Source organism: Notolabrus celidotus, chromosome 7 (assembly GCF_009762535.1).
Source record: "Notolabrus celidotus isolate fNotCel1 chromosome 7, fNotCel1.pri, whole genome shotgun sequence".
In the NCBI taxonomy this organism is placed as follows: Eukaryota; Metazoa; Chordata; class Actinopteri; order Labriformes; family Labridae; genus Notolabrus; species Notolabrus celidotus.
This window is the reverse complement of record NC_048278.1, coordinates 1,149,252-1,162,467: the sequence shown is the minus strand read 5'-3', so window position 1 is coordinate 1,162,467 and position 13,216 is coordinate 1,149,252. Positions and strand designations below refer to the sequence as shown.

The following is a 13,216-nucleotide window of genomic DNA, read 5'->3' as shown; positions in this document are numbered from 1 at the left end:
AAATGAAACAGGAAGTTCAACTTAATGCATATAAATCTAACCCATGGCGTTGCCCTCTAATGGTTTTAATGACCAAAAACAAGTAAAAGAAAGTATTTATCACACGGGCCTTCCACCAGATCCGTGTCCGGTCCTTCTCCGATCCGCTAAATCCGGCTCCGTGCTCTCTCTTCCATCAACACCCACCAGTTGCATTTTCAGAACGCAGCACGGAGCAGGACCGCCGGACAGCCAGAGTCATGTGACCGAGGTTTTCCTGCGGTAATCACTGAATCAAGGATTCTCCTCCTCCTCTCCTCACCCATGTTGTCTTTCTGGTCCTCTGAAAACCTCTGACCTGTTGACTCCAGGCCTGGCTCCACTCATCATGACGGTTTGTTGTTGTAGTTCAGTGAAATACGATCTGGTGATAACACAGAGTGTTTTATTCTGAATATTAACCGGAGAGCTCCAACCTGCCGGATCAGAGACGCAGCCGGAACGCAATGGAGCGGATCCAGTGGAAGTTAACACACTGACTAGAATAGAAACCTATCAGATCTGGTGCTGTGACAGATCGGAGACGGACCGGACACGGATCTGGTGGAATTTGGCCGTCAGAAACATGAAGAGGTGTAAGTATTCCTTAAGAGGTATGATGTGAGCTTTGAAGGTAACGAGTGGTCATGAATGAATCAGCCTGCATGTGATTGCAGTAATAGGATCAATACTAAATGTTTGTTGTTCCTACCGGCAGTCGGTTGTCAGAGTTGTCAAATATAATCTCAACGAAAGCTGAGATGACACGGGGACCGGTTCCCTCCTACAGAGACCAGAGAGGAACAACATGAAACACAACAATGACTTGTTTGCATTTATCCTCTGAAGACTTTAACAACATGTCAGGCATTAAGAAGTTACACAATCACTTCAGCGTCAACATGTTTAAAAAGGACTTTATACACAACTACTAATATCTGTCTGTACATACATGAAGCAGGGCCAGACGCTGCTCAGGTCGCAAGTGACTGAACTCATCACTGAGCACAAACTGGATGGCTATAAAACAGAGAGGAGTCAGAGTGTTAAATCAACAAACAACACAGATGAGGAAGAGCTTGAGCGATGTTTGGAGACATTAATTGAGGCTCCCTTACCGTAGAAAAAGTTACTTTTCCCCGACCCATTTCTGCCAACTGTAAGAGAAAGAAACACAAGAGAGGCATGGTTTTATATCAACCCGAAAGAAGAATTACCTTTGTTATGAAAACTTCTGAATCTTTCAGGCGCTTCTCTTACACTCATATTCAAATTGTTTTCAGAGTTCAAAAGAGCATAAAAAGTTGAGATGAGAAGAAAGTGAGGCTCTACTGAAAGATGATAACTGAAGCTGAGTTGTGTGTTTACAAAACGAACTAAATTAAAAGGTACACGTGTTCAGTTTCCATCTCTGTGGATTCATATCACACATATGACACCAGCACAAAGGCTGACACACGTCTTTTATGGTCAGTCTTTTGTGGATGAATGTGGCTGTTCATCTTTTGTAACTGAATACATTATTAAATAATAAATAATACAGTATGATGTTTCGTTTATTGCATCAAACACATTGACCCTTTTAGTCTCGCCTTTGATAAGTACCCCATTATACAAACAAATCAATACATAAACATAACACTGGTACGGCATTAAAAGAACATCGTCCAGTTATATAATGATGACTGATTTCTAAATGTAAAGGCTGAACTGGAGCCCACAGCGCAATATGAGAGATGGGAGATAATCAGCATGTGTGTAAACATGTGCTGCTTGAGTTAGCATATAAGGCCTAAATAATTCAAAATATAAAACGTTTTTGAAATTTGAATGACAGGTTTATAAAATTTGAGCTGTAGATCTAAAACTACTCCCAAGAACGTCAACTCATTCACCCGCTCTCTCTTCATTCTTTATTTAGAGTCTATAATTTAAACTAAAATCTACTTCTCCAAGTTCAGAACAAGATAATTGTGTTTGAGCCGCTGATATACTTCACTGAGGTATGCAGTTCGGATCTCAGCGGCCTTGTTTGGTGACTCTGTGACTGCATCACCTGCATAAATCTGGGAACCTGCCTCAGGGCAAGTTGGAGGCAAGTCACTAATGATCGGACTAAAAATAAGAAGGCCAGGTACCGACCCCTGGGGAATATCTTTCTGTTGTTTAAAGGGATAAATCAGTCTTTTTATATGCCTCATATATATATATATATATATATATATATATATATATATATATATATATATATATATATATATATATATGTATATATATATATAAATAAAACACACACAGTATCTATATTTTTATTTATTTATTATTGTTTATTTATGCTGCTCCTTGCAGTCTAAATAAGGTTTCCCACTCTTTTCCAGAGATCATTTTCCAGGACATTTTAAGGACATTTTCAGTGATCAAGCTGGTATGACCGTCTAAATTGAGTTCCTAATTTAGTTCCTAAATAGTCTATATGTTCCTCTCAGTGGAAGTCTACATTGAAAGATGTGCAGTCTATGGCTATCCATGAAATCATCTCCTACATGCTTAAAAAGTATGGCAAATTAATAATAGAACAATGCAACCACAGATGTACAGCACTTTAATGATGGGCAACTCTCATCTCAGCTTTCTCTTTTCTCAAAAAATATAAAATTAGCTACGTAAAAAACAAAAGAGCCATCAAAGGACTCTAGAAGCTGCCTTACTGAAATAAATAAATACTAATAATAATCAGAGGATCAGTGCATAAATTGACCTAAATAGAACCGAATGACAAAAATGGCCACAAATGTTGAATGGGGATGTGTTTTTTTAACCTTGTCAGGTCGCACGCAGTCATGTTGGAATAATTTTCCAGGACATTTGACTTTTTCTCCCATTTTCCAGGTGTTTTCCAGTACTGGAAAACTGGTCAACTGTTTTCCAGGTTTTCCAGGACGCGTGGGAACCCTGTAAATGCTCTTGCTTACTTCTTTGTGAGTGTCTTGTTATTGTGGCTTTTAAACAGGACTTGAGAAACAAAATTTCACTCCACCTCTCGCGACAGCTTGTGCTGGTGTGACAATAAAAAACCTTGAATCCTGAATTTTCCCAGTCAACTTCAAAACACTGCTTTCTACTCTAGAGAAATGACTTAAGCCAATCAACAAGGTTTTGAGGGTTTAAGTTGAATGTAGATGCCTAAGACAGAAGAACGTCATGGGTGACGGTTGAAATTGTGAGTTATTTCTTCTACTGATTAAACTGGCCATGAAAAGTCAATGACAATAACAACATGACCTGTGACCATTTCAAAGCTACTTTCACCTTCAGGAGAAGATACTTACCGATGACATTGTGCTTTGGACTGAAAGGGTCTACCACAGTCTGGTCCCTGTAACTCCGGAACCCCTGGATGATGACCTGCACAAGAGCACCGAGACCACCATGAACACACATTTACCCTCCTATTATCCTTGGGGTCATTTGGACCCCATTCAATGTTTAACATCTCTAAACTAATGACTAACATCATATTTCATGACTTTTCCTAATTTATTGGGGACAACTGTGAAAACGTAAAATCAAAATATTGAAACGTTCCAATTTCCTGTAAAAGAAAAAAACAATGTATGCATTGATGTTCCTTGGGGTCAATTTGACCCCCAGCTGTTTTAGCTGTATTTTAACATAAGAACTATCAACATTTTACACACGTTTGTTTTGGTTGTTTTTGATGATATTGAGGTCACTGTCAAACTGTATAATCTGTCCAGCCACCACTGTTGTACAAATAAAGTCCTTCAAAAAAGGGAGTCAAACATGCGGCCAATACCAGCCCACCAGAGGTTCCAATCCGGCCCGCTGAACGACTTTGCAAAGTGGAAAAATTACAGAGAAGACATTAACTGCATTTTTTCAATAAAAGTAACTGCTATTTCATTATTATAATCTGTTCTTTTGCTGTTAACATTACACACTCTGTGTCAGGTGAATGGGTAACCTGTGTGTTTGGTGTGTTCACAGCAGGTTTCAGTCCTTAAAGAGTAAAATATTCTGCCCACTGTGAGACTCATCATGGCAAAAAATACAACAGCTGTATTTGTTCAAAGATAGTTCATTAAATGTGAACATTTTTGCACTAAAACAAAGGGAGACATTTAGAGTTGTTGTTATTATGTTCTGATTTTACTGGTCCGGTCCACTTCAGATCAACTTAGGCTGTATGTAGCCCCTGAACTGAAATGAGTTTGACGCTCCTGTTCTAGATGCTTTAAATTGTGTTTCTGCTTGAAACATATTTTATTTAATGGCTATTTAGGTAGTCAACAAAGAAACATAAAGTACTTGACACATAAGCCTGGGTAACAATCAGTTTCTGGAGGTTTAAATTGCTGGGGTCAAATTGACCCCAAGGATAAAAGATGTTAAGAAATTTGAGGGTAACAGGAGGGTTAATGTTATTATTATAACTTCCTCCCTAGAGAACAAAATAACCGCATTTTGTACTTTGTGTATGTATTTTAAAGCTGCTTTAATAACAAGACAGGGACTATTTTACATGCACATGTATCACTCCTCAATGCCCTGTATAATAAAGTTGGTTAAAACTGAATACCTGCTAGCTTACCGCAGCATCTACTGTATAAGAAGCCGAGCACTGATGCTAACAGGCCTTTCACACCGGCTGCTTCATGGAGCGGTTTCATTCATTATGATCGTGCTAACACGTTTTAAAAAGGGTAGAGACGGCACATAATATAAATCTCGCCTTTTCATTTGATGAAACTTTTGCAACGTGTGTAAAATCTACCAAAGGACAAAGCTAGCGTTAGCATTGTAGCATTAGCTTAGCTTCCTGAGGAGGAGGATGAGCTTTCATACTATTACAGTTAGCCGTCACTATGAGTCACATGGTGACTATTTAAACCCTTATAAGTGATTTTTGATTAGCTATGATGTCTAATTTGAATTACATCGTGAGAAAGTAATGATATTAAGAACACATCTCTCAGTATAGTAACGTTAGGAGAGCGGTGCAAACGTCAGGCCATTGATGCTCGGCGGCATGAACAGTCCTGGAGCCGCTCGCTTACCTGTTTGATGTACATGGTGGGCTAAACAGGTCGCAGAAACTTCAGGTGAGCTCCCTCCCTCCACTCAGCTGGAGAAGCCAGTGATTTAATGTATTAAAGTGTTAGAAAATGATGCATTCAATATTGGAATTACTCTATTTGGTACAGGAGGAAAACATGGAAGATGGCGGCGGGGGCGGGATACATTGAATCATACCATTATGTGAAAACAGGGGTTTACAAAACACAGAAACACAATTCTGTTTGAAAGTGACTAAAGCAGCTGGAATATGAAAACAACACAAAATAAGATAGTATATCTAGAGTCTATAGCATCTTTTATCTCATGTGTTTATGCGTAAATATATCTTTTGACCCGTTTACTCTTTATTTACGTCCCTATTTACACAGTTGGTACAGTCCGACGGCCCTCTTTCTAGGCGCCAAAGACCGAAAAGGGTTGATAACAGTGCATGCGTCTTGGTGTGTGAAGCAGAAATCTATTGAACCCATGACGACTTTTATATTTAAATGTATATTTTTATACATATTTATAGGAGGATTATGGCCACTGAAAAATATAAATACATTAAGATCAAAAGTATTATTTATTATTATTATTCTGAGAAATTCAAGTCAGAATTCTGATATTATAGTCAGAATTTTCATATTAAAGTTAGAATTCTGGTGGACTTTCAAAATAAAAGCCGTCTGAAAAATAAAAATGTGCCTGGTAAACATATATTTGGCATTAGAATTAATCTCAGGTTTCACTCATATGTTTTGATACAGACTGAAAGGAGAAAACCTCCAAATGTGTTACTGCCAATTACAGCAACACCTGATTTGGAATTTCAAAATAAAAGCCATTGGAAATGAAGCATATTATTGATGATTTTGGATATTTTCAAAGTGAAATTCTTTTAAAAGAATCACTGTTTCCACTGATTAATGACTTTAATCTCAGAATTCTAGCTTCTTTTTTCTCCACGTTTTTTTTCAGTGGCCCCTTATTCTGCTTCCGTAATATGTATATTTAAATTTATATTTATTGTAATTTTTTTTTAAATACCTTACGGAATTCTGAAATATACTGGCACTGTGATTGGAACCAAGTTGGACTCACTGGGGTCTGTGGTGGAGAAATGCACACAGAAGAAGCTAGAGGCCATTCTAAATTAAATAGATCATCCACTTCACAACTTCTTTGTGGACCAGAGAAACAGCGGCAGTGGATGGCTCATCTCTCTGCGCTGCAGGACTGAGAGATATAGAAAATCATTAATCCCTGCTGCCATTAGGCTTCAGAACTCTCTAGCCAATCGGAGATGAGCTGACAGACACCTGCACTACTTGTTTTATGTGATAATTTTATCTGCCAGACACCTGAACTTCCCTTCAGGGATTAGTAAAGTACATTCTATTCTATTCTATTCTATTCTATTCTATTCTACCTCACGAAATTCTGTAATATACACTGTGAGCTGTATTCTCAGCTAGACAACACAGATTCATTATTTTTCTCATAGGAATTTGGCTTAATTTTGTAGCCTACAACTTATATTTTGAATGCAGCATAGTCGTTTTATTTAACAGCATGCTTAAGTGGGTTGCACTAACTTTATGAACTCTAAACAGCCATCTCAAGAAAGCTAGTTGTATGCAATACTTTTGACTAAGTCTTTATAGAAAGGCCAACTCAGTCACTGCAGGTGTCACTGTTGTCCCTCCTGCTGCTTGAGTATATCCTGTCCCTGTCAGACTAATCCGTAAATTCAAGATCTAAAAGTAGCTTATGATGATTCCTCTGTCTTGCTGATTCGCATGCAGTACTTGTCCACTTGAAATCACATTAGGCTTATGAACAACAACTACAACCAAAATGCAACAATGATCACATGGCAGCCACTTTATTTTTGTGGTGAAAACATTTATTAAACACAACATCCACATTATTGAAAAAATCTGACATACTGTACTTTTCAAATAAATTAGGTTTGAATGCCTGACTGTATTTGTGAATAGGCAAAAAATCACAATATCAACCTAAGGCATGTATATTGCAGTTTACCAATGTGCTGTGCTGTGCTGTTTTTATCACAGAAGTTTAGAAGACAGGAAACAGCATGTCTGTCTGCCAGTCTTTCTGCTCTGCTGGTTTCAACAACAGGCAAACAGAGAGCTTTTATTTATGTTATTCTTTTCAAGTAAGACTACAAGCAGTCAGTTCATTTTAAGGCAGTGCAGTTATTGGGCTCAGGTTGAACTGGTGGTGGACCGGGGACTGCAGGCAAGAGGTAGGGAGGGTGAACACAGGTGGCTCATAGTTTTTGGTGCTGAAGGTGGCGGAGAAGTCATTGGCAAAAAAAGAGGCGGACTCTGGGGCGCAGCAGGGTGTGGACGGTTCAGGTGTGGTGGCGTGAGCGGGGGCCATGGACAGGACCTCTGACTCAAACTGCAGCAGCTGACCCATGAAACTGAAGTTGGGTGAGATGACTGCTCTGCGCTGCTTTATGATGTCAAAGGTCGCATCTAGCCGCAGCTGCTGCGTCTTCATGATGTAGGCCATGCAGATGGTGGGTGAGCGTGAGATGCCTGCCTCGCAGTGGACCAGGACCTTTCCACCTGATTGTTTCACTTGATCTGGAAGGACAAGAAGGGGACAAGCAGACATTAATCATCTGTGGTGAGTTTTAAGCACATTGTTATAAAACAGGACATGATATATGAAAAATCACCTTTTAACAGTCTAATCATTGCCTACATCTCACTCCCACTCACTTATCTATGCAAACAGCTCTGCTATAGTTTCTGTCTCCCTCACACTCAAACACAGCAGCAGCAGTAGCAGATTATTGTGGACAAACAGGAACATCAACCTCTGCAGCACACTGCGTTTGCAGGGACACAGAAATGTACACACTTTCTGTACCAGTTTCAGTGTGCACACAGACTTGTGAAGCTTGTCTGAGTCATCAAGTGCAGCTGTACTCAAGACTTGATTTCTCCTACGCTGCAGTGGGTGCTGCTGCACAGTTCACTGTGGCACAGAGATGTGTGTTCTAATTCAGAGCACTCCTACACACTTATCTGTATTTTCTCATGCCTACACAAAATCTACTTCTGTTATCTGTATATGCGTCGCTCATGAGACATTTTGCTGAACTTAAAAATTCTGTTACCTTTAAGTTTGACTTAAAGCTTCTTCTCACCACCTTCACATATGTCTTTGTTTCTGCTAATAACTGAAAGCCACTCGGGCACGACAGTCGGTGCAGGAGGTTGATTTCTGACAGCTCTGATCAACCATAAAGGGCATAAATGATTCATGGACTCCCCATCTGGAGTGAAGGATGCACAAGAGAGAGAAGAGGGGCAAAAAAGGAGGAAGGAGTGACAGCAGCAGTGGGTGTTTTAATGACCATCCTCTGGTGATGCGCCCTCATTGGCTGGGGATACCATGACACGTTTCGGCAGCTGTTTTCATCAAGGAAGTCAATAATATTTATCATCTCCTCCCCTGGCGGACATCACTCACCGGGTTCAGGATGCTAACTGATTGGGGATTGATTTTTGTTGGGGGACCAGCTGCAGCTCAGAGGATTTATGTGCCCCATATTTCTAATCACTTGGCATGGTGGTTGAAATTTAGGCCTTCATTAGATGTAGGCTAAACCTGCCCCCTGGAACAGTTTCTGGCCTTATGTAATATTAAACAGGCTTATACAAAGACCCCCTTAAAAAGTAGGCTGCATCCCTAAACTGTTTACAGTACCAACAAAAAAGCCACCACACACCGGTCAGGCCGGCTGCTGGTGGGTGAGCTTTGTCCTTGGTTATGCCTGGCTAAAAATAGCCACCAGCACATTGTGTACATCTTCTGCTGCTGCTGCTGTTATCCTGCACCTCTCTCCTCTCCCACACGCTCCTCTGTGTTTCATCCACTCACCCGCTGACCTCAATGATTCTCACCTGCCAGCTACCAACAACATTATGTCTCTCTTTCATCCTCGGCCTTAAACAGCTATGATTGAGTGTTTTTGAATTTGTCAGTCAGCCCCCATCATCCTCCTCTTTTTCCTCCGCCCCCGGCCATTGCTAAACACGGACAGCTCACCCAGTTGTCACACTGACTGGCCACACCCGGCACAGTAAGCCACAGAGATTAGGCCTGGGAGCCGATGACGGCATGGGAGCGTCTTTTTCAAGTTAAGATGTTGTGGGGGACGAGGAGGAGGGATGGAGCGAGGTCGGAAGGGAACGGGGGAAGTGAGCAAATCCTGAATGAAAGCAGACTGACTGGATATGTTTGTAGGGGATTTAAAGCAGGCGATCAAGTTAAACTGATTACTGTGAGGTTTCTTTAGCCCTCTATTTATGAATGGTAGCCGGTGAGAGGCAGTGAATAAGGGGCTTATTTTGAAGCCGTAAAAATAAACCAATCTATTGATAGATAACCTGCTACCTCAGCTTGGGTCAATTTAAGAAGCTTGGGATGATGTTGCACCAGATATATACAGACACTGAAGATGATGCCCTCTCAGGAAAAGACTCTGGCTTGATTGGGACAAACATGATTTCCCTTCCTAGTTGGCATGAGTTGGCTCCTCTCTAAATAACAAGTAAATCCTACTGTGACATTTTAAAATGCAGGATTAGAAACAAACCCTGTCAACCATAAGTAAAGTTTCCTTTTTGACTCACCAATAAAATCTATTGCCTCCTGGAAGTGGGAGCTGATGTCAGCCATGTGGCTGTCCTCCACTGGGATCCACTTGTACTCAAAGTGGCCCTTTGCCGGCCGCATGTCTCTGCGAGACACGTTGAGCAAGGCCGTGATGTGAAGGTCGCTGAGATAGTCCTGTCTGGAGGCATGGTAGGCACTACCGAGGTAGAGGAAAGGCAGGATCTCGACGGGTTTACCCTGAGAGGGAGAGAGAAAAAGAGAAGCAAGGTTAATCACGATACAGACTGAAACACACAGTTTGATTTCACAGCCGTGTGAATGGATAAAAAACAAAATGGACTCCATGCTTTGATGCATTTCAACCCTCTTAAGCCTCAACATCCAACACCTGTCAGACCAAAGGGCTTCAGGCTGAACATTATGTTCATTCACAGAGAAAACCTTGACAGATGCAGCTGGAGGAACGGATTCCCTGTATTTTATAAAGCTTTGTGTCATTTTAGCCATAACATTTCCACAAAGACACAATTGAGGGTTGTTTAAGACTTGAACCAGCCTCGTGCTTTGGGTTTTTGCCGTGAAGTAAGGTCAGAGATCAAAGTGTTTAGTCTATGAGGGGTCCTGATGTCAGCTGGGTGTCACTCTGCCTGTTTTAACCACATATGAAAGGACTGAGGGGCGGTGAAGGTCAGAGAATATCATATGAATGATGAGAAAATGTTTTGATGCCAAATATAAATCTCAAAGGCTTGGGGTGTGTTTTCTTCTTCCCTGTTTAAGGATAAGGTTAAAAATAAAACCCCTGAGGGCCCTGTGTGTGTGTGAGAGAGGGAAGTGATGCTTTGAGAAGGGTGTTTCCATACCTGATCATAATCTGGTTTGGGGTGACAAAGCTTCTCGCTGTGACTGCTGACTCGTTTCTCAGTTTCAGTTCCGCTCTGGTCGATGGTTTTCTCCTCAGTACAAAGTTCAGGGTATTGAGAGTGGAAGTTCTCGTATCCTCCTGAGAGAGAGAGAGAGAGAAGGGGAGGGGGAGGCATGAACACATGAATAAGCTTAGAATATTTCTCCCTCTTCCCCCCTGACACGCACGACAATTTTCTTGAGAAATCGCCTCGTTTATGAAACAGTCTTAACTCAGGATTATGACCTTTATAACCTGATTATGAGCCTGTAATTAATTACAGGAGCTGGCGCATGAAGGACCGGTAATCCCTTTAGGGCTACATCCTGAGGACGCTGAGGTGACAGACGGAAATGGATTCGTTTTAACACATCACAACCCTGGTGTATTCATTAGTTTACAGAATCAGTCCGAGGGGAATCCATTTCCCTGTTTTTGTTTTATCAATAAAAATCATTGCAACACTAATATGTGCGCCTGAACACTGACTCATCTGCTCCGTTGACGCACAAAGGACATTTATCTCCTCAAGAAGTGAGAACCAATTTGGGAAGCTTTTGAGGAAGACTTGGTCTAAATTCTTCATCCGGATTCATTTAAAAGGCTATTAATAAAATGTTAAGAACATTTTTTTTCAGTACTCTGAAATTGGGGCCAAGGAGAACAACACTTCCCGTAAAATAGCCCATATTGTGAAATTACGCACGAGACAAAGACGCAGCTGAAGTTTGATCCCACACCAGGAATGTGTTATTAAAGGTTAAATAAAGAGTTGTTGATAAATGTGAAACAGATAGTCTAAGTTAATGCCAGTTTTCAAGACTAGACGGTCTATTTCTGGTCCATCAGGCACACTGACGCGCACTATCTTTACTTTGACCTTCTGCATTAAAACAGGTTAATATCACAAAGATCTCACCTTTAAGGAAACAGATGTTCGCCCCGCTCGTTAGATGTGAGAGGGTGTTTATTACTATTTGTGCTACACTGTCCTTCTTCAGCTTTTGCCAATGGGACGTCCGGTCATCCAGAGCCACGATGGCCGATATGCTTCCCTCCCGGAGCCGTAACAGGGATCTCTCATCCGGGATGACAAACTGCAGAGGCACCGGCCCTCCTCGGGACCTCCGGACCACCACTGAGTTGAGGTTCACATTGACAGAGCCTCTGATGTTTGAGTTCGTGAATGAGAAGTAAGGTCGACAATCCACAATAAGGCAGCTCCCACTCTCCTTTCTGATGATCTTCCTCAGACGCCGGCAGTCGATGCTGGAAACTTTCATGGTGACAGTCCTGTAGTTTTTGATTATTGCCTGAAGAATTGAAGGATAACTCCTGAATGAAGGGGTCCCGCACGCGTCTGTGTCTACATGTCCTCCAAGGGGATTCCGGCTGATGAGTTTTATGTGAATGGAACCTCCGGCGCATGACGTCACGGACCATATATGGACACCGGCGATGTGTAAACGTCGCAAGAACACCCTCCCACTTCTGTGACTGAGTTGAGACTCCACCCTCGGCTCTGGTAAATAAGAAGCTCCAGTGCTGCAGTGTTTGATTCAAGAATTACTCACTGTGTGTGTCACGTTACAGCAGGATGAATATGTGTGGACTTTAAACCAGGTCGATTTGATCAGGGAGAAGCAAAGTCTATTGATTATGATGAGTCATCAGAGGCATTGATTTTGATTTATCCCAACAAAACTATAATCTTTTTAATAACAACATTTAGTAATGTCGGAATAATAATATGTCTGTATAAAATAAATGGACATGACTAGACTGGTGTTTTGAAGCCTTCAATTTGGCATTATGGTCGTCACCATCTTGGTTTTTTGGAGCCATAAATGTACCATAATCTGATGAGACAATGCTGCTAAGGTGGCACTTATTTTACGAGCTATACAGTCAAACTCAACTTTATTTGTATAGCATCTATCATATATATATAAACATGCAGCCCAAAGTGCTTCACAGAATAACAGAGAGACAGAATACAACAGCAATGTTAAAATTAAAAAAGGCATTATTATAAATAAAATACTTAAAGATAAAATAAAATAAAATCAACAGAAGTAATAACATAAGTAAGAGTGGAAAGAGAAGCTAAAAATAAGGTAGAGTTAACAAGATCAGATGAATATAAGAAATACATGGATAAATAAATAATTAAATAACATAAATAAATGTTAAAGCAATGATTAGAATAATAATAATACATTTCAGGGCTAAAAATAAATGACTCCAAATTAAAAGCTAGATTAAAAAGGTAAGTCTTAAGTTTAATTTTAAAAACACTCAGAGAGCTTGCTGTTTCGATGTCCAGAGGCAGAGAGTTCCACAGCTTAGGGGCATATAAACAGAAAGCTCTCTCTCTGTGTGTGAGACACATGAGGAACATTTAAAAAGGAAGAATGGAGAACCTAAGTGATAGAGTTGGAACATAAAAAGACAGGAGATCAGTGATGTATGGAGGAGCAAGGCTGTTAAGAGCTTTAAAAACAAGTTAAAGGACTATAAAATCAATTCTAAAAGAAACAGGGAGTCAGT

General features: G+C 40.6%; 2 protein-coding genes and 1 long non-coding RNA gene across 3 annotated transcripts in view; 1 reads left to right on the top strand and 2 right to left on the bottom strand.

The window, feature by feature from the left end:
- The window catches only part of smc3 (structural maintenance of chromosomes 3), a 32,527-nt gene extending 27,245 nt beyond the window's left edge, over window positions 1-5,282 (bottom strand). The window contains exons 1-5 of the mRNA XM_034687040.1: window positions 5,097-5,282; window positions 3,348-3,423; window positions 1,137-1,175; window positions 971-1,038; window positions 731-802 (exon numbers count right to left, since the gene is read on the bottom strand). Coding sequence (XP_034542931.1) covers window positions 731-802; window positions 971-1,038; window positions 1,137-1,175; window positions 3,348-3,423; window positions 5,097-5,111 — 270 coding nt within the window. The 5' untranslated portion in view covers window positions 5,112-5,282. The remainder of the gene's footprint in view (window positions 1-730; window positions 803-970; window positions 1,039-1,136; window positions 1,176-3,347; window positions 3,424-5,096) is intronic.
- Window positions 5,283-6,777: 1,495 nt separating this feature from the next.
- On the top strand, window positions 6,778-12,448 carry LOC117816655. Its single transcript, XR_004631986.1, has 2 exons — window positions 6,778-7,761; window positions 11,668-12,448. It is a non-coding gene; the product is annotated as an uncharacterized LOC117816655 (long non-coding RNA).
- dusp5 (dual specificity phosphatase 5) lies at window positions 6,970-12,064 on the bottom strand. Its single transcript, XM_034689022.1, has 4 exons — window positions 11,586-12,064; window positions 10,626-10,765; window positions 9,780-9,999; window positions 6,970-7,718 (listed from the first exon to the last, which is right to left on the bottom strand). Exons 1-4 carry the CDS (start codon window positions 11,947-11,949, stop codon window positions 7,309-7,311), a joined length of 1,134 nt encoding a protein of 377 aa, XP_034544913.1. The 5' UTR covers window positions 11,950-12,064; the 3' UTR covers window positions 6,970-7,308.
- Window positions 12,449-13,216: the final 768 nt, after the last annotated feature.

What these genes read in the sequence shown, in the direction of transcription:
- dusp5 (XM_034689022.1), bottom strand. Translation starts at nt 11,949, where the DNA reads ATGAAAGTTTCCAGCATCGACTGCCGGCGTCTGAGGAAGATCATCAGA. An exon ending in GAACATCTGTTTCCTTAAAG is followed by an intron (nt 10,766 to 11,585) that starts GTGAGATCTTTG and finishes TCTCTCTCTCAG; the next exon opens with GAGGATACGAGAACTTCCAC. An exon ending in CCAAACCAGATTATGATCAG is followed by an intron (nt 10,000 to 10,625) that starts GTATGGAAACAC and finishes TCTCCCTCTCAG; the next exon opens with GGTAAACCCGTCGAGATCCT.